This window comes from Populus alba, chromosome 1 (genome assembly GCF_005239225.2).
Source record: "Populus alba chromosome 1, ASM523922v2, whole genome shotgun sequence".
Classification (NCBI taxonomy): domain Eukaryota; kingdom Viridiplantae; phylum Streptophyta; class Magnoliopsida; order Malpighiales; family Salicaceae; genus Populus; species Populus alba.
The window spans coordinates 6,992,742-7,014,765 of record NC_133284.1 but is presented as its reverse complement, the minus strand read 5'-3'; the positions used below and the strand labels follow the sequence as shown (position 1 = coordinate 7,014,765).

The window sequence follows — 22,024 nt, the reverse complement described above, 5'->3', positions numbered from 1 at the left end:
AATGATTTTAATATATAAATAAATTACTATATTTTCAAATAAAAAATACTTTAAACCATATATATTTATTTCGGTTGTAACTTACAATGCCGAGAGATAGAGTGATTGGCCTCTTTTTGTATTTCTTAGCCTCTCTCCCCCTTTTTTTCATTATTATATTTACTCTCTCTTACTATTTTTTTTTTTTTTAGATTTCTTGTAAAAATTTAAAAGGCATATAAGAAGTAAGATAACAAAGTTTTAGTGTTGGATTTTGAGTAATAATTCATATTTATTTAGTTCAGTGTATGTTTGGTAGTGTAGTAGCGGTTGTTTTTTAAATAATTTTTTGTACCGAAATACATGTAAATGATTTTTTTTATTTTTTAAAAATTATTTTTAACATCAGCACATCAAAACGATCCAAAACGTATAAATCATATTAAATTTTAATAAAAAAAAAATTAAAATTTTATAGAAACACGGTTTCAACCGCACTTTCAAAACGCTATCTAAAGTAGCTCGATTTTTCCACTGATTCTTATGGACCTGAAAATAGCTTCCAATTTGTAATTATTTAGCCAGTGCGAAAGCAAAAGAAAGAATTAGGCCTTGTTTGTTTCCCGGAAAGTAGATTCCGGGAAACCATTTTCCAAACTTTCCTGTGTTTGTTTGTCATTAGGAAAGTTGGTCAACGGAAAACACTTTCCGGTCAGCGGAAAACACTTTCCGGTCAATTTTAGTCAAAAAAAAAAATTGACTTGGTTTTCAGGAAAGTGTTTTCCTTTTAGCTGTGTTTGTTTTCCGGAAAGTGGTTTCCGGGAAAGCACTTTCCAAACTTTCTTGTGTTTGTTTGCCAGTAGGAAAGTTGGTCAATGGAAAACACTTTCCAGTAAAAGGAAAATTTGGCTTGGTTTTCAGGAAAGTGTTTTCCTGAAAAATTTGAGGGGAAAACACTTTCCGGAAGTTGTGAAAAATTTAGACATGTCATTATTTGCTGATTATATCAAATTTGATCCTCAAACTTTTGATTGCTATATATATTTTGTTTTGAATATTTATTTTTCAATTTCATCTCTTAAAATTTTATTTTTTATATTAACTTTGGTCCTTATTTTTATAATTGCTATTTGCTTTTTTTCTTATCATTTTTTTATTGAAATTTTTTATTTATCAAATTTGATCCTCATTCTTTTGATTGTTACTTATTTTATTTGAAATAATTTATGAAATGTTGATTATTATTATTTTAATTTCTTCATTTTTCATTTTTTTTTAATTTTTTAGATTTGATCCCTATTATTTTGATTATTATTTGTTTTATTTGAGATAATTTATGAAATTATATATTTTTTTTTCAATTTCATTCTCATTCAACTTTTTAATTTGTAAGATTTGTTCCTCATTATTTTAATAAACTTGAGAAAAATAAAATATTAATAAGTTATTTTCCAGCTTATTTTCCATGATATAACCAAACACTGGAAAGTGTTTTCCAGTTCATTTTTCCATAACACTACCAAACATCGGAAAATACTTTCTCGGAATTCACTTTCCCCGGAATTCACTTTCCAAAAGAAATTCACTTTCCTGCAAACAAACGGAGCCTTAGTGTTTATGTCGACAAAGTACAAACTGTGGAGTTCATGTGAAAACGAAAGTGCTTAACAGTTCACCATGGTGGACCCGTCATATAATACTAATTTCATGGTAGAGTCTCCGTCAATGATTTTTTTTTTTTTAAAAAAAAACAATATTAAAAACATGTATCTCCGTGAATGGTTGCTCACTTATCAAAAACATTAATAGATATAGTAAAATATTATGGATCATAATTCATTGTAACGTGGATTAATAATGTTTTTACCATTCATGTAACAGGTTAATAAAATATAAACTGAAAAACAAAATAATTTTTTTCACTAAGTTTATATAACATTATTATATTGATCAGGAATAAATTAATTTTGTATATTTTTTAACACAATAAAAAACCTTAATTATCTTTAAAAGAAAAAACTTAAAGTAGCGTCTGAGGATCTTTTTATTTTTATTTTATTTTTTAACACAATGAAATTAATGACTTCAATCTCCTTTAAAAATAAAAAATTACTAAACCTGTTTTTAGAGGCTTTTTAGTAGTTTTATTTTTATTTATTTTTTTGTTATAATCAAGTTGGTTTAGGGATAGTTTTTTTATATAAACTCTATATATAATTAAAAGGATTCTAAACATAATTTTTTTTATTAGATTTTTCTTTCTAAAACTAGAATTTTAACTAATATCTCAACAATCATATAATCACTATGCATTGATTTTGGTCCACCAAGAAGGGAGCCTCGAAGGTACTCACAAAGTGTTTTTTTTTTTCCATTCTGTACAGTTTTGTATTTCTAATTTCGATGTCCCTCTTAGCTATCAATTATTTGTATTGTGCTGTAAGAGAAAGAAGGAGAAGCAGAAAAAGTATGATTGATGCTTGAAAACAAATCATTATATATAATTGAGGATTCCATGATTAAAATTTAAGTTACAATCATGTAGCAATTTCAGATAACTCAACATAAAATTTTTAGAGATGACGGTTTACGTCGCTTGTGATAGTTTTGGAGGAGTGCTAAGTGATACTCGGAACAACAATCTAATCGTTGCCTTTTTTTTCTTTTTTCTTTTTTTGCCTCTTAAGATGATATTGGCGATTTATGGCACATGTAAGAATTGGTATGTTTACTTTTGCGTTTTAATTAAAAATATTTTTGAAAAAAATTAAATTAAATTTTTTTATTTATTTTAAATTAAATATATTTTTAATATTTTCATATTATTTTGATGTAATGATATTAAAAATAATTTTTTAAAAAAATATTTTGATATAATTCTAAATAAAAAACACTTTGAAAAGTAATCATTGTCACATTCTCAAACATTCCTTGAGTCATTGTGGTGTAATGCTTAATTATTTATGTGTTGTAAGTTTCAAATTCGTTTATTTTTGTGTTTTTAAAAAAATTAGATTTTTTTTATTTTAGATTATTTGTTTTTGTATTTTCAGATCATCTTAATATGCTATCAAAAATAATTTTTTAAAAATAAAAATAATATTATTTTAATATACTTTAATATATATATATATATATTAAAAAATAATAGCTATTCACATTTCTAAAAACCTCGAAGTGAATAAAAAAAATTGTAATTCAGAAGGCACAAGTTTGAGGTGGTCAACCAGCCCTAAAAAAAAAAAAAAAATTTTTTAACTACAATATTTAGATGATTATATATTTTTTTATCTTCATTATGAGCCACAAATATTAAAATGAATAATCTCCTATGACTTTCTTGCTCTCTGCCAAATATACTTTCTTCACAGACTTGAAATTGACTGTTCACCATATTTTTTTTGAAATAAATTTTTTAATTTGTCAAAATTAAAATCACTATAACAAAAATATCTTACTTTCTTTTTTTTATCTTGTAGAAAACGATGAATGATAAATATTTTAAAGATATATTTATGAATGAAAAACATTTTAAAGATATATTTATGAATGAAAAACATTTTAAAAATAATTATTACTATATTTTTAAACATTTTAAAATGAATAAAAAATTGTAATTCACACCAAACTCTAAAAAAATTATTTTTTAACTACAATATTCAATGAAGGTAATTTTTTTTTTTATCTTCACTATAACCCACAAATATTAAAAGGAATAATATCCAATGACTTTCTTGCTCTTTATCAAAAATTTATTCTTTACAAACTTGAAAATGACCGATCACCATATTCTTTTGATATAGAATTTATAATTTGTCAAAATTATGATGACCGAAACAAAAATATCATACTTCCTCTTTTGATATTGTAGAAAAACATGAATGATAAATATTGTGAAGATACAGTGGAAATAATTTCATCATGTTAACTTTAACAATTAAACTTAATTTTTTCTTCTTCAATTCTGCCTTTTTTTTTTTTTTTGTATAAACTCACTAAATATTTTTTTTAATTCTAAACAAAGAAATATCTATATATGCTAAGTGAGTTTTTTTTTTTTAAATCAAATTGTTAAATAAAGAACAATTATATTTTTAAATAAAAATTATTTTAAAAAATACCTTAGAGCTCGGTACCAAAATCACTCTTATCCAAGTCCTGGCCGATGCATGCCCCCCACAAAACTATTTGTCTTTTTATATCACGTCTTTGTCAATGATTCTTTAATCATAATGTTTTTCCCCGCCAAGGGATTGGACAGTAAAGTATTATATATATATATATATATATTAGTGGTGGTTGATTTTTAAATATATTAAAATAATTTTTATTTTATTTGTTAAATATATTTTTAGCATGATATATTAAAATGATTTAAAACATTAAAAAAATTAATTAGAAATAAATAAATAAAATTTAATTTTTTTCAAAAACTAAAAAAATCTTCAATTTCTTATAATTGTCCTGTCCTCTTGGATTCCCTTACCTCTCTCAGGAGTTTAGCTTGAAGCGAAATTCCCAATTCCTAGTAATTGAGCTGTTCTCTTGGATATCATGAGATGTTAATCACGCATGTCATATCAGTACTCCGCCCTGCTACATCTCAGTCAACACCACAGACGAGCTCACTGTACTATGTCTTGCTTAAAGTTGAGTCCGCTGACCGGATGGTGGTTCATCCAGGAAGCCGATGAACACATCTGAAAGCAGCACATTTCCTGCTCATAGTTGAATTACAGATCTCTTTTTTTTAATCTTTTTACTTTCTCTATTAATTACTCTAGCTTCGACAAAGCGCAGGAAGGCAAGAAAGGAAAAGTATGCAAGTAAAAAACCAAGAGGGAGCATGCATGATCTGGTACTGCAATAAGTTTCGTGAACTCAAGAACTCAGAGATGGAATTGCTGCGGGGGAGAGAAACGTCAGCTGGGATGACAAGCAAAATTAAGTGGGTAAGCTAAAATCTGTCCTCCCTTTAGTTTGGAGGCTGTTTTTTTAAGTAAACTATTTGTTGATATCATTTTACTCTCGATATCTATTTGTTTTTTTGAACCATTTCTCAACTTCTTCTTCTTCTTTTTGTGCGGATGAAGAAGTTATTTTTTTCTCAGGTTGATTACAATTTCTCTCCTTAAAATTTGGGATAGTAGTTTCTAATTTTAATTAACCATTGAGGTTTTAAGTCATTAATTTTTCATATTTTTTTCCTTGGAATTTGAGGTTTTTCAAATGCTAATGATGGAAACAAGTTTCTTAAGCTTAGTCACATTTGATACTTAGGTGGTCGATTCTGTCGGGCTTAGCCTCCCTTGAACCCACATCGATCCAAATCACCTGCTTTTCAATTGCGGGGGTGGATCTTCCAAATCTTTGAGTCCCCCTTCAAATCATAGGAATGTCCCTTTAATATCTAGAATATCCCCAGTGAGTGGCCTCACTTGTGTCCTCCATGTGACGGGCCCCCCTTCTTTAATGAATGATGAGCATCAGTAAACTAAGAAACACCCATTAGTAAATAGTAAGAAAAAAATTGTTACATTCACGACAGGTATTAGACGCTAATGGTGCGGTGTCGAGCGGTTCCCTGCGTTTTATTTCGTCGTCACCTGGTTTCTTGCGATAAGTCCGGCCTTTAAATTTTCCATTCTGTACTTGGCCTCTGCGGGCTATTTTTTCTGTACTCTCTGATCAGGTTAGAACACCGGCCAGTTATTTCGTCCTCAGACGCCGCCGGTTTCCGGGACCGACCGACCCATCACCTGCTCAGGTAGTGTATATGAAAATAAACACAATAATTGTGGTGCTCTCACCTGCTTGATCATCAAGCTCCGTTCCTACTTTTACTGCTTTTTAAGTTGATCTTTACCTATGTTATCGATTTTCTTCAGATCACATCAAAACGCATCTGATGTCTTACTCAAGATTAAGATCTTCTCATACGAGAAATAAAATAAAGGGAGGGAAAAGATTGGTGCTTTCATTGTTTAAGCACTTTATTAATTTTAAGTTCTTAGCAGGAATAATATATGCGACTGGTCTCATCATTAGATCAACCTCTACGGCCAGCACTTTTGTTTTTGTGCATGTATTTTTCAGGATAAATCTCTCTCTCTCTCTCTCTCACTGATCTCAAGGCTAGCTGCTAGATATTAATTATGATTTTCTAGCACTCAATATTATCAATTATTACCTTTTTTAGGGTTTCCACTTAGGGTTTGCATTTTTCTTCAACTAACTACACAAATCCACCTTGGATCTATACACAAATCCACTATCTGGGTAGAAAAGAGTCCAATCACTTTTGTTGGACCTTTTGGGTTACAAGGCCAAGTGATTGTACTAGGCTCGATCTTTTAATTTTATTTCTTCTTCTTGATTCTGAACACAGCTCACCTTGGAAACTGCATGCAGGTGCTGTCATTAACGAGAACACATCCTTGAATCCTGCTCTGATAAAAAACGTGAGGAAAAGAATGACTTGCATGAACAAGCATATTGCAAAATATAAGGTGATGATTTAAACATTATGTGCCTCCCTGTATTGATACGTAATTGATCATTTTTCGCAATCATTGTGCAGAAGGCAAACACCTCCTTGGTGAGGGAAAATGCCTACCTGAAGAACCGACAAGCTTGGATGACAAAATCTCAGAAGCGTCAGAAGAAAACCTTGGTCTACTTGAAGCACAAGTACAATGAACTGACTGACAAGGCCACAGGCCTTTCCAATCTACTGGTAAGTATTTTCTTCTCTTCATCAAATCACCAGAATGAAACCCTTATCTAACATCAATTCATCAATTTGTCGAGTCTAAATTATTTCTACCGTATCACAGCAAACAGCTGGGGTACTCTGTGATTGATCAAATCTACCATGCGAGCAATTGTATTCTATCAACGGATTTAGATCTTCTCACTCTCTTTTCTATTGTGTTTTCTTTAATTTTTCTTTTTTCCCTTTTATGTTTGGTCATGTTATTTGCTCCAGAACAACAACAACATGGGTTTATTGTCTCAGTCCACTTGCAAAAGCCGAAGACATTTGCCCATTAGAAGGCTTGTTGAACGCATATTTACACTATTTTTTTATTTTTTTCGCAGATGGAGTCCTATGCTCAGCTGCAAGAAAGAAATACGGAGCTTGAAGCAAGCAATGCACAGCTGCGGGAAAGAAATGCTGTGCTAGAGAATGAAAGTAATGCACGTGATGAGGTGAACAAGGAAAATGGCCATGAACTGGATCAGGCCAAGATTTAAGGTACATATATAAACCTATTTAATGTTTTCTTGAATAATAAGATATGGAATACGTTTCAACAACATTTTTATCACTCTTTCTTAATTTAATTAAATGTTGTTAGGAGTATTGATTAATTATAATGTGGAGTCAAAGGGTAGTAAAATTATTATTTGCTTTTTTTCTTATACATGCATGTAATATATATAGGTTAATGGAAGAAGAATGAAATGATATTTTGGTGACTTTATCTACAACCTCTTACTCTTCTTTCTTCTTCCTCTCATTTTTTCACCTTCCTCCATGAATCTTGATATATATCGATCGAGCTTTAGCTTTCTAAAACTAGATCGACCTCTATAATTACGTTACATACAAAAAAGAGACTAAAATATGTTTGGATACTTTGTGTTTGAAATTTGAATTATATAATTTCAAATTTATTTATTTATGGATTTGAATTGAAAATATACATGTTGAAATATATATATATATATAAACAATACAACCCGAAATAATATATCAAAATGCTTTAAACTGAAATGTATTGTTTCAATTTAAAAAATAAAATGCTTCGAATAATTAATTGTGAGATTAAGAATGATAAATTTATGATAAATCAAGAATCAAAATTATGAAAATAAATTAATTAGTTTGCTTGATTTGTTTTTCTGAATCTCCCTGTACTTTTTATCTTTTAGATTGTGAGGGCTAATGGATTTAGTTTAGATTTGTTCTTACTGAAGCCTGTATTACCATGCCTCAAAAGAAAAACAATGATCTATAATATTTGCTTCAAGGAAAAATCAATGCACTAATACAGGTTTATCATTTGATAATTGCAGCCTTGCTGGTGATTTATCAGTGATCATGTTGAGTACTGGTCAGAGAGGAGAATGAAGTGATTGGTATCTTTAAATGTACTTTTTATCTTTTTAAATTGCTTTTGCACTGACAGTTTGGAAGTTTGATTGGTATCTTTAAATTGGGATTTTAATAAGTTGTGTGTGTTTGTTTCAATTAAAAAGCTGCCTTGATCAGTAGCATATATACTTGTGATATATATATATATATATATATATATATATATATATATATATATATATATATATATATATATAGAGAGAGAGAGAGAGAGAGAGAGAGAGAGAGAGAAAAGAGGGATCAGGCTGATCGGTGTTGTGCAAATGGCTGGAGTAATGTTAAATTCAATGCGTTTTTTGGAGTATATTTTTTTAGTCGTGTAAAAGGGTTCAAGCTTTAGCATTGAAAGAACTAATACAGAGAGATCCCGTATAATTCTGATGTGGATTTGGCGATTTGGTAGAGATTACAAGTAAGCTTCATGAAAAAGCCCTTTCTGAGATTTAAGAGATTGTCAAAAGAGGGGATGTGGTATATATATCATCCTGTATGGTGGTGATGAGAACCAGGATAGAATCTGGGATGATGAATAGATTGAAGGGTGCTCAAAGTGTTTCTCTTGTATTCTTATATTTTTATTTATTTATTGATATTAAAAATAATTTTTAAAAAATAAAAATATATTATTTTAATGTATTTTTAAATAAAAAATATTTTAAAAAATAAACTTGTATTACTACTTTTTTATAAATATTAATTGCATGAGCTTAATTGATTAGATTTGTAAGAGAATTTATAATGGATCTCACCTCATTTGTTTAATTAGTTGTGTAAATTGATTACAATCTATGGTTGGGTATTTTTTATTTATTTATTTTTTAGGGTTGGTTATTTTTTATTGTTAATGTGTTAAGAATGAGTTTGTTTTTTCATTTAAAAAAATGTTTTTAAAATATTTGAATTTTTTATTTTAAATTAATTTTGTTATGAGTTTTTATTATTTTAATATATTAATATTTTTTTTAAAAAAATAACAACTAGTAGGATTCCAAACTATTTATAATCAAAATCCAAATCCAAATCCGAAAGCAAAACAAAAAGTCTAGGCCTTCACTTAGCAATACCACGGACAACCGCCCATGGTTTTCTGCGACACATTTTGTTATATGTAGATCCTCAGTTTTTGGTGTATTTACAGTTTTAGACACCTTGGTGGCTGTCATTCAAGCTTTTTGTTCATTGCTACCCTCATCCTCATGTGACACTATTAATTAAATGAAGTTGTGGGCGTCAATTTTCTTATCGAAAACTCATCACGATGCATTTAAATAAATTATATGGGAACGAGCTTTCACATTTTCTCTCTCGTAATTCTCGAGGGTTCATCATTAAACACTGTATTTTTTGTAGTATTATTTTATAAGATCAATTTTGTTAGCAACTTGTTTAGTAAAATCAATAAAATGTATTTCATAACTAATATATTAAACAAAAGATAAGTATACAGTATTTGATGGAGGGTTTTTTTTAGAAAAACAAATATATATTTTTTAGTATTTTTATTTCTTCCACTTTAGTTTAGATTTTTTTTTGTTTTTTATTTAGGGACCGTTTGGGAACATAGTCCAACCCGTATTTTTAAAAAATTTCAAATGTTTTTTTTGCTTAAAATTAATATTTTTTAGTGTTTTTAGATTGTTTTGATATGCTGATATCAAAAATAATTTTTTTAAAATAAAAAATATATATTTTAATGCATTTCTGAGTGAAAAGTAACGTAACCACATTTTCAAATACACTTTTATTATTATTAGGTTTTTCTAGTTTTACTATTTGAGAAGAATAATTTTTTTATAAAAAAAAAATATTAATAAGGCATTGTATTTTATTTTTTATTTTTATATAGAGGGTTTATACTAGGCTTCTGACATGTGAGACTTTGATAATAAAAATTAAATATTATAGATGTCTTTCGATGGTTATCAGAGTTGTGGTAGGTGGTATTAAAACCCAACAATTCCTAATGGTAAATTATTTTATGTTGTCATTGAAAAGAAAAGTGTTTGAAACTCATGATACGGTAAGCTACACAAAAATATTAAGTGCCTATACATAAAAAGATCATTGAGTTTTTCAATAAAAAAGTTTTGCTCAAAGAATGTTATGATAGGTGTTTTCATAATAGATTACAGTTTTTGATTGATAAAGTTTTACTTTATGAACAACTTGGATTCGAGTATGAGTTTCATCCAACCTATGAAAACCATTATAAGAGTTTTTTTAAAAATAAATATTTTTTAATTATTATTTTTCAGGTTAAGAATTTTATTATTTTTCTATTCAATGTTATTATTCTAGTTTTTTCAATTTAAAGGGAATAATTTTTCCACTTTTTTTTATTAGTTGATAATAGGGTTTTTAAGATTTTTTTTTTATATAAAAGGATGTACTTTAGCAAGTGAAAAATCTGCATGAATAAAAATTAAATATTTTTAATATATCTCTATACTTATTATATTCTTAAATTTTAAAGTTTTGATTTATATTAAACCTTGTTATTTTTCGCTCCAGTTGCATCAATACTTATTTGTAGAATTATAAATTTTAGATCAAAACCAAGATAGGAAGAAAGATGTTGCGGATTTTACCTATTACTATTAAAGCTGAATTGTCTATCAGTATGTGCAAATGATATCAGTGCAACAAGATTTCAATAATAATACATCTAAAGAATGCATTTAGGTTTATGAACTATAAAACTTACTTAAATTTCCTCTATAATAATGGAACCTAAAACGGGAGGATAGAGAGCACAAGAGCAAACAGAATATAATTTTTCTATTTCTTTTTCTTCTTCTAAAATTCTATCCAACTTCTAAGATTGAAGCTTCTTCGCTTTTTATTTTTAAATATAATTAATTACTGATAATTCATTATATTTGAATTTTAATGAAACAAAATTAATTCAAGATTAATAAGAATTAATTACTCATAACTTATTAAATTACATTTATGTGTGGGTCAAGTAGATTATTAGATTCATTATCTCTTGACTCAGTTAAGTGCTAAGCTCGGATTTATATGGGTCTAGAGAATTGATAGACCTATCGTCTTCAGACTCGTCCAAACACTTAGCCCGGACATATACAAATCAAACAAGTTGTCAAACTCATCATTTTTGGGCTCAGCAAAGCATTGAGCACATTGTGAACCGTCAAACCCGCTATCCTTGAACCTAGCTAAGTGTTGAATCCAAGCTTATACGGGTCTGATAAACCACAGGATTCACAGTCGGAGATATTTTATCCTTACAAAACAGAGATATTTGGCTAAGATAGGAATCTTTTTTCCTTTGCACGAAGAAAGGGGACCTCAAAAGCTATAAAAAAAACTAATATAAGCCCCTGCATAAGAGGTTCAATTTTTCTCTACTACAAATGGCGTATATATATTTTTATGGTTTTTTTTTTCTAAAAATAGCATTACTTTATATATATATATATATATATATATATATATATATATATATATTGGAGAGTCTCTAAACTTTTAAAAAATAATCTTTTATAGATATTGATTATAATCTATCAATTATTTCATCAAAAAAAAAAAAAAGAAGAAGAAGAGAGAGAGTCAAGCTGTTAGAATGAAATAGTTAATAATTTTATCTTTCAAGTCTCTGCTGGGTCTTCAAGCCATCCCATGTGATAAAATTTTATCTCATTATGAGTTGATGAATTCTTTCGGCCGGATTGGTTATTTTAATTTCATTATGAGCATGCATTAGTGTGTTTTTTTAAAATATATTGAAATAATATTTTATTATTTTTTTTTAAATTTATTTTTTAAATCACATTAAAAATTTTGAAAATATATATATATATATAATAACTTAAATGAGAATTATTTTTTTTAAAAAACTCTCAAATCACAAAAATAAATATGTTGTTTAAACCTTAAAGGTATAGTTTAACTGATTAAGCTCTAGGTTTGTTCTCTAAAGGTCACCGGTTTGAATTTCAGAAATCTTAAGGTCATTGAAAGTTTACATGGTTTTTTAACTTTAGTATCTTAAATTAGTTAAGATACACGCAACCATGTACATACACCTATGTTAATAAAATAATAATAATAATAATAATTAAATAAACACGTTGTTTGAATTATAATTTAAAAACCTCTTTTATACATAGTTATCAGACCCGACCCGGTAGTTGACCCGGTAAAATGACTGGGTCATGGGTCTTGTGGGTTGACCCGGGTCAACCCTGGTCAAGAACAAAAACACACATTAATATGGTTTTTTTGACATAAAATATCACATTAATATATATGCTAGCATAATTAACAAGAAAATATCACATTAACATATGTACTAGCATAATTAATTAGCATCAATAGATTAGAAAGTGCATTTATCTTCAAATAAACAAACATTTAACATAATTTAAAGATAAGGATAATAAAATAACAAGTTGTTCTAGATATATATAATTCAACATAATAGATATAAAGTGTCAACATTCAACTCTAGTTTGCATTAAAATCCATAAATCAACATTTTAACTCCATTTTGCATTAGAATCCATAAATCAACATCTTCAGTTGCATAAAGAAAACAAAAAATTTTAGAATATGTTGAACACTTAACATTAATATAATTTAAAAAAAAAAAAGAACGGTAAAATACAAGACCTCATTGGAATAACCATATTTTTTCTACACAACATCTTTACTTTGGTTGAATATAGGCATTGACTTCTTCAGTGTCCATAGGAGCAAAATTTGAATCAAATACCAATGGAATTGAGCCAACCTCATTAATGCCTATTGAAACATCATCATGCTCTTTGTATCTTCATCATCACAGTCATTTTCAATCTCATTTATATTTATCAAATTTACAATTGAAACATACTTAATCAATAAACATTATAATCATGACACAAAGTGAAAGATCAAATCTTCCATTACCTTCATTTAAAGTATCTTGAATAGCCATGGTTGATAAATCACGACGAAAGATCTCTACTTCTTTAGTTGTTAAAGATGATGGATCATCTTCTACTATCAAATTTTCAGTGTCATAAAATGCCTCAAAATTAATTGGATCATAATTCCATTCTTTCCAATAATTTCTACAAAATTAAAGTTAAGGTACACAATATAAGTATTAACGATGCTATGTAATAATATAAATAGCTTTTGAAGAATTAGAGAAAAGAAAATACTTTTGTTTTAATCTCAAATTATAGTGGACATAAACTAGGTCATTAAGTCTGTGATGCTCCAATCGATTTCTCTTCTTAGAGTGGATGTGCTAAAAAATACTCCAATTCCTCTCGCATCCTAAAGAAATACAAGTTTGACTTAAAACTTGTATAGCTAGCTTTTGGAGATTTGGAGCACAAGTTCCATACAACATCCACCATTCATCTATATACAAAATTAATAAGTTAGATTATATCAAGATAATATTTTTAAATTACTTTTAATATGAAAATAATAATATACCTCATATAAATATCCCATAGCAGGTCTATCATCACTATCAACAATTCGTAGAACTCGAACCAATGGTTTGGTCATTAGTACAATTGATACACATTCTTCCCAAAACGTAGAGTTCAATACACTATCAACAAACCTTTTTCCTTTGCTATCTTTAGCACAAGCAGAGGAGACCCATTCTCTAGATGTCCCCATAGCTCTCAAATTATCTTTGTGTACTAAAATGCTTTGCAAAGTTATGAAATTAGTAGCAAAGCGAGTAGCAGCAGGTCGAAGTATTTCTTTCCCTCTAGTGAACTTCCTCATCAAATATAGTGGATAAAAATGATTATAAATATACTTTGTAATACTAGAAGCATGATCAACAACAGAACAAACTAATTGTAGCTTACCAACATCTTGGAGTATGAGGTTGATGCAATGAGCAGCACATGAAAACCAAAATATTGAAGGAAATTCTTCCACCAACAACTTGTAAACAACAACATAATTAGAAACATTATCAGTCACCATATGTATAATATTTTCAAGCCCAACAAATAAAACAACCTCTCTAAACAATTTATGCAACAACACAGCAGTCTTTGAGGCCTCTGATGCATCTACTATTTAAAAAAAAATAGTTCCTTTAAGGCAATATACTAAGAAATTAATTAAATTTCTCCTCTTTTGATCTGTCCATCCATCAGCCATTAATGTGCAACCGGTCTTCTTCCAAGTTTCTCGATAACTCTCAACAAAAATCTTCACTTCATCAACCACCTTTGCTAGGTAATAACCATGAAGAGCATGGAAATTTGGTCATTTATAACCATGACCCATGGCTGTTATATCGTCTATAGCATGCTGATAACAAACAGAGTTTGCAGCATTGAATGGTACACATGCATCAATCATTCATTTTGCTATAGCAAGATCACATCGTTCGATAGCTTCTTTGTTTTTCCAACAACTTTGGAGAGATTTTTTAGCACCATGAGTTGTTCTTGGAATAAAATATGCCCCTAATGTTATATTTTCTTTTTGTTTTCCATAACTTGCAAACGATTGTTTAACAGCACCAATGATTTTACTCTTTTCTTTATTGGCAACTTGTTTTTAGAGTCTTTTTAATAATTTTAATTTTGTTTTAATGAAGTTGATTTAGGGATAGTTTTTTTATATATAAACTTTGTATATAATTAAAAGCATTCTAAACATAATTTTTTTTTTTATTAGATTTTTCTTTCTAAAACTAGAATTTTAACTAATATCTCAACAATCATATAATTACTATGTATTGATTTTGGGCCACCAAGAAGGGAGCCTCGAAGGTACTCACGAAGTTTTTTTTTGCTCCATTCTGTACAGTTTTATATTTCTAATTTCTATGTCCCTCTTAGCTATCAATTATTTGTATTGTGCTGGAAGAGAAAGAAGGAGAGAAGTAGAAAAAGTATGATTGATGCTTGAAAAAAAATCATTATATATAATTGAGGATTCCATGATTAAAATTTAAGTTACAATCATGAAGCAATTTCAGCTAACTCAACATAAAAGTTTTAGAGATGACGGTTGACGTCGCTTGTGATAGTTTTGGAGCAGTGCTAAGTGATACTCGGAACAACAATCTAATCGTTGCCTTTTTTTTTTTTTTTTTTTGCCTCTTAAGATGATATTGGCGATTTATGGCACATGTAAGAATTAGTATGTTTACTTTTGCGTTTTAATTAAAAAAAATTTGAAAAAAATTAAATTTAAATTTTTATTTATTTTAAATTAATATATTTTTTAATATTTTTCATATTATTTTGATGTAATGATATCAAAAATAATTTTTTAAATATATATATATATATATATATATTGATATAATTCCGAATAAAAAACAATTTAAAAAGTAATTATTGTTACACTCTCAAATATCCCTTGAATCATTGTGGTGTAATGCTTAATTATTTATGTGTTGTAAGTTTCGAATTTGTTTATTTTTGTGTTTTAAAAATATTTTAAAAAAAATTAAAAAATTTTAATATCAGATTAATTTTTTATATATTTTTAAATCATCTTAATATACTAATATCAAAAATAATTTTAAAAATAATATTATTTTAATATACTTTTAAAAAATATATATTAAAAAATAATAGCTATTCACATTTCTAAACACCTCGAAGTGAATTAAAAGTTGTAATTCAGAACTAACAAGTTTGAGGTGGTTAACCAGCCCTAAAAAAAACAAAATTTTTAACTACAATATTTAGATGATTATAATAGTCACATTACCCGCGTGATGCTGCGGGTTAATTTTTTTAACATAAAAAATTAAAAGTCTTAGGTCTTTCTTCAAAGTTATACCCAAAAATCTTGGGTTTGGTTGCAGCGTTTGACCCTAAAATAATATTTATAATATTAATAATAATATTAAAGTTACATGACTTAAGTTTAAATGAGTCTGGTTGCAACACCGGACCCAAGAGCATTGGATGTGGGTCTGGCTAAAAGGTCGTGTCATAAAAGTGTGATAATTAAATTGATTAATTAAAAAGAAAAAAACCAAAGAAAAAAAATCAATAGGAAGAAAAAAACTAATGAAGAAAAAGAAAAAAAATTAAATTAACTGGGTAAATCTTCAAACCAGGTTAACCCGTCAAACCTAAGATTCGCGTCATGAAAGTTTGATAACTAAATAAAAATTGACGGGTTTACCCAGAATTAACAGGGTTAACCCGTCAAACCAAGTTAACCTGTTAAGCCCGGGATACATGTCATTAAAGTCTGATAATTAAATAAAAAGAAATTTTACATTAACAAACTAAACTAAACAAAAAAATTAATTAAAAAGAAAAATAATTTTGGGTTAGCCCGTCAAACTAGGTTAAGCTATCAAACCTGAGTTCCATATTAAGAAAGTTTGATAACTAAATAGGAAAAAAAAATTGACAGGTTTACCTATAATTAACTAGGTTAACCCGCCAAACCAAGTTAACCAGTCAAGCCCGGGATACGTGTCATGAAAGTCATAATTAAATAGAAAGAAATTTAACATTAATAAACTAAATTAAATGAAAAAAAATTAATTAAAAAGAAAAAAATTCCAGGTTAACCCGTTAAACCAGGTTAAGCCATGAAACCTGGAATCTATGTCATAAAAGTCTGATATCTAAATAAAAAAAAATTAACATTAACAAACTAATTCAAACAAAAAAAATTATTAAAATAAAAAAAAAAACAATTAATATATGTTATAATATAATATAATATAATAATTATATTAATATAATATATTAATAATAAAATAAGTAAAAGGCATGGGGAAGCTACAGTAGCTTCCCCACGCCTTTAAAAGAAAAAAAAACAGTTAATATATGTTATAATATAATATAATATAATATAATAACTATATTAATATAATATATAGTATATTACTTAATATATTTTTATCTTCACTATGACCCACAAATATTAAAATGAATAATCTCCGATCACTTGCTCTCTACCAAATATACATTCTTCACAAACTTGAAATTGACTGTTCACCATATTCTTTTGATATAATTTTTTTAATTTATCAAAATTAAAATGATCATAACAAAAATATCTTACTTTCTCTTTTGATTTTGTAGAAAACAATGAATGATAAATATTGTAAAGATACATTCATGAATAAAAAAACATTTTAAAAAATAATTATTACTACATTTCTAAACATCTTAAAACACTACAAGATTTCACAGTTTTACCTACGGAAATATTCCGTCGGTGTGTGATAGAACTTTCATCGGTAAAGTATTTACCGACTATATTACCGACGGAATACTCCCGTCGGAATACCTTTTGTCGGTGATTCCACATTTCGTCGCTATATCGGTTGGAAATACAAAAAAAACTTTTACCGATGGACCATGCGCGCCAAAAAAAAAAAAGTTTCCCGCTTGGCATATACCGACGGAATATTTTCCGTTGGTGTTATAAAAATACCGACGGACTAACTCCGTCGGGAAAAGTGTCGGTGATATTTTATACCGACCGAATATGTCCATTGGTAAATACGTCGGTAAATTTATACCGACGGATTTGTTCCGTCGGTGATGGTCGGTGACGGTGGCAGGCACTGTCGAATTCCGACGGAGTTTTTCCGTCGGTAAATCCCTGTGTAATTGTTTTTTTTAATTATTTTGAAAAAATAATATAAATTAATGGTAATACAAACCAATTATGCAAATAAAATTTATATTAAGCAACAAAAACTCAAAGTGAAATAATATTCATTACAAAATGAATGTGTTTCAAAAAAACATTAAACAAAATTTTAAATGTAAATAATGTTTATTAAAAATTAATATAAAGGTGGAGGAGGAGGAGGAGGAGGAGGAGGATGGGGGTTAGGCGGCCAAAAAGGATTAGGCGCACATGTTCCACCTTGTGTCATGTTCATGACCATTTGTCGAAGCTCTTCATAGGCCGCTCTTTATTGTTCAGACTCTGCTCTGTGTTGTTCGTTCGCCAATCTTTGCTCTTCTTTGAGTTGTGTGTATGCCTCTGATAGGTGGTCGCACCTTTGCTGCAAGGCCACAAACTCCTTAGATTGGGAGCTCGATACAGATTGGGAGCTCCCAGCGGTTGAAGCAGTACCGGTCGACCGCAAGTTGGCCGCGGTAGTGTTGGAGAGCCCGTAAACCCGATTTTTATCGGGTCCACCTGACGATCCAGCCTCCATCCACAAATCCGGATTGAATTCCGGATGGGTCGATGGATCGTCCCCATATCTCTCCCTCAACCGATTATTATAGGTTTCCTGAAAAAAAAAATCATCATATTCAATTCAATAAACATAATAATAACTTACAAAATAAAATGGTTGAACAAACATACCACAAAATGTTGAGCACGGTTGTCAACGAACTGTTGCGTCCCTTTTTGGCGGTCATGACTTCACATGTGCGTCTCCACAAACAGCTCCATAGGGCTCGGCTGACGTCCAAGAGACGTAGCCTATAATGAAAAAAATGTATTAACAACAAATTAATTGAACGATATATTTCATTTAAATTAATCTTACCATCCGTTTTGCATGTGCAGAAAACGGAACGGAGCCGCCGGTGTGCGTTGTCACCGAGCCATGAATTGGCCGATTCTGGTTGCCAGCACCGGACTGTGAGCGTCGAGTAAACCGCTCAGACGTCACGTGCTGAAGATAGTGCGGCCATATATCTTCCGGGATGTATATTGGTTTGAAATCCCTCCAAACCGCAACATCGTTCCAGCCTTGGAACCCCTTATCCCTCGCTGTTTTTTTTGCTTTTTTCTGGGTGTCATACCAAAAATCACGCAACCTAATTCACGCATGAAAAAATTACATTTCGAAACATAAATAATTATGTAAAAAGAAGTTGTATTGTTTTCGATGTTACCTAATTTCCGCGTGATTTTCCCACACCCTCCTCACAACAGTGTCATGTTCATCATCCCAGTAGAATCGATGCTGTATATAAAAAAATAATTTTTTAAAATGTTAATAATTTATTTACAATTATAGCTAGAATTTATTAGAAATAAGCTGAAAATTATATATTAACACGAACCTCAAATCTACGAAACCATGCATTGATTTGAGGCATCCATTTAGGATGTCTGGATATCCGACTCCATTGAAACAATGGAATCTCCATCGACGCTTTAAATGCCGATGATATTACTCGGGCGGCCTCAATGTTTGTGAACCTGAAAAGAAATGAAATTAATTTGTAATTACTTCATAAATTATGTTTTAAATTTGTTTTTATATATATATAAAATAAAACCTTAACAAACTTACATTGAAAGATCGTCCTTCCACTGTGCCTCTTACTGGCGGGTAAATTGATTCCGCTTCTGCGATATGAAACATCACTGGAAGAGGCAGCATCGGTTGACGACGCAGGTGGTGTAGATGCCTCTTCTTGAGAGGCACCTAAGGAAACATCATCATCGCTGCTAGGCGAACTTGATTCGACTGGACGTGAACGACCAGCTCTGGTTTTCATTCTGCGCATCTAAACAATTTTATATTAATAATTGTATAATAAAAATTCAAATGTTAAAAAAAAATCGGCAGCACTCCCCTATACTGGATACTACCCAAATCCACAAACCTGCAAATATTAACAATAGCCACAACCAATTGAACCAATCTATACTAATTATTCCAACATATTCAACTATTAATCCTAAGATAAATTCAACGTTAACAATTACAATTCACAAATTAATCAATAATTATATTCAAAACAATAAAAAATATGACAAAAAATAAATTCAATAAATTCAACAAATTATAATTCAACAAATTAAATCATTACAATTCAACATTAACAATTATAATTCAACAAATTAATCAATAATTATATTCAAAAACAATAAAAAAATATGACAAAAAATAAATTCAATAAATTCAACAAATTATACTTCAACAAATTAATCATTATAATTCAACATTAACAATTATAATTCAACAAATTAATCATTATAATTATGACAACAAAACAATAAAAAATATTCAAAAAATTCAAAAAAAAACCTACATCAATAAAAGGAACGAAATATACATACCTTAATAATGTGACAAATTCAAAACTTTATCTACATTACCAAAAAAAACACCAAAACACCAAAACAACAAAAATAAAAACAACTAAAAATAAATTAAAGTAAATAAATTAAATTGGAAATCGATAATTATTCCAACAAACGCAATTATTAATTCTAAGGTAAATTCAACATTAACAATATTAATTCAATAAATTAATCAATAATTATATAGGCAATACAACAATAAATTATATTCAATAAATTAAAAAAAATATAGACTAACAATTAAATTAACAAAATATTCAACAAATTCAAAAAAATTCAAATATTCAACTTTAACTAATTCTAAGTTAAATTAACTAATAACAATTCTAACAACACAACACAACACAAAAAATATTCAAAAATTAAAAAAAAACCTACCATCAAGAAAAGGAACGAAATATACATACCTTTAATAATGTGTCAAATTCAAAACTTTTATCTACATTGCAACAAAAAACACCAAAACAACAAAAAATAAAAACAACAAAAAATAAAATAATAAAATGAAATTAGAAAAAAACACATACCTTTTAATATGATGAAGATTTACAACACCAAATCTTGCTAGAGATTAAAGGTGAAAGTGTTTAAGGATTGAGGGGAAAAATGAAAAATCTTAGGTGAAAAACGGAGGAGAAGCGAAGCGGCGGGGAGAAGAAGAAAAAATAAGGGGAAGCGGCGGGGGCTGGAACTTATAGGTCATTTTTACCGACGGAATCACCGACGGAATTAATTCCGTCGGTAAAAGGTAAAAAATTCCGTCGGTAACCGGTCAAAAATCCGTCGGTATTTTTTGAATTTCGCCCCGAATTTTTAAAAGCCCTCCATTTTTTTCGCAGTCCGTCGGTGATTCCCGTCGGTAATCTGACAAGTCAGAGGCGCATAATTCACACACTTTGGAAATCGCGCGGTCCGTCGGTAATATGTGTGACCGACCAAAATACCGACGGACAATTCCGTCGGTATAGACCCCGTCGCTGATTGTGGCATTTTGTTGTAATATTTTCGAACTCTCTGTGAGATACCGACGGATTAGAATCCGTCGGTAGTCCCGTCGCTGATTATGGTATTTTGTTGTAAATATTTTCGAACTCTCTGTGAGATACCGACGGACTAGAATCCGTCGGTATACCCGTTGCTGATTGTGGCATTTTGTTGTAAATATTTTCGAACTCTCTGTAAGATACCGACGGACTATAATCCGTCGGTGTATGCGTCGATGAAGCCGTCGGTAATTTCATCGGTGTTGGTGGCATTTCGCGTAATTAATTTCGAACTCTCTGTGATATACCGACGGATTCTGAATGAAATGTACATCAATACACGGTAAATGAACGAGAATCTCGTAATGACATGCATACGTTAGAATGAGTTTGTGATAGTGCTTACATGTGTTCTGAACCATGTGGCAAATTGTTCATCTTGTAATTGAAAGATATGGGATTCGGTTAGCTGCGAGTTATTGGAGAGCAAATATTGTCGATGTTGCCTGCAAGTGATAATGAGTGTATGATATTACAATATATAATTAATCCAGTATATATTATGACAAAGTTTAATTAGTATTACACATATATAGACTTACTGAATAAATGGTATCAGCTCATCACAATTAAATAGAACATAGTTGTGTCATACCCAGCCTCACTCAACCCGTGATCTGACTTGATGGTGAACACCTGTTCCACGGCCGATAATTTACTGTGGTTTATGCATGATTAGTACTTAAAAGTGCATGTTTATCAAGGTTTTATATCATCATTTTGCACTTGAAGTATCAATAACTCCTTAACTAAAGCATGTTTTATAATAACAAGTTTAATATTATAAGATACCTTA

The 22,024-nt window shown here is 29.2% G+C and overlaps 1 protein-coding gene across 1 annotated transcript; it reads left to right on the top strand.

Moving 5' to 3' along the window:
• Positions 1-5,571: 5,571 nt before the first annotated feature.
• Positions 5,572-8,262, top strand: LOC118045294 (uncharacterized). The gene is made up of 5 exons (XM_035053894.2): positions 5,572-5,746; positions 6,391-6,488; positions 6,560-6,715; positions 7,081-7,237; positions 8,062-8,262. Exons 2-4 carry the CDS (start codon positions 6,453-6,455, stop codon positions 7,234-7,236), a joined length of 348 nt encoding a protein of 115 aa, XP_034909785.2. The 5' UTR covers positions 5,572-5,746; positions 6,391-6,452; the 3' UTR covers position 7,237; positions 8,062-8,262.
• The last annotated feature ends 13,762 nt before the right edge of the window (positions 8,263-22,024 follow it).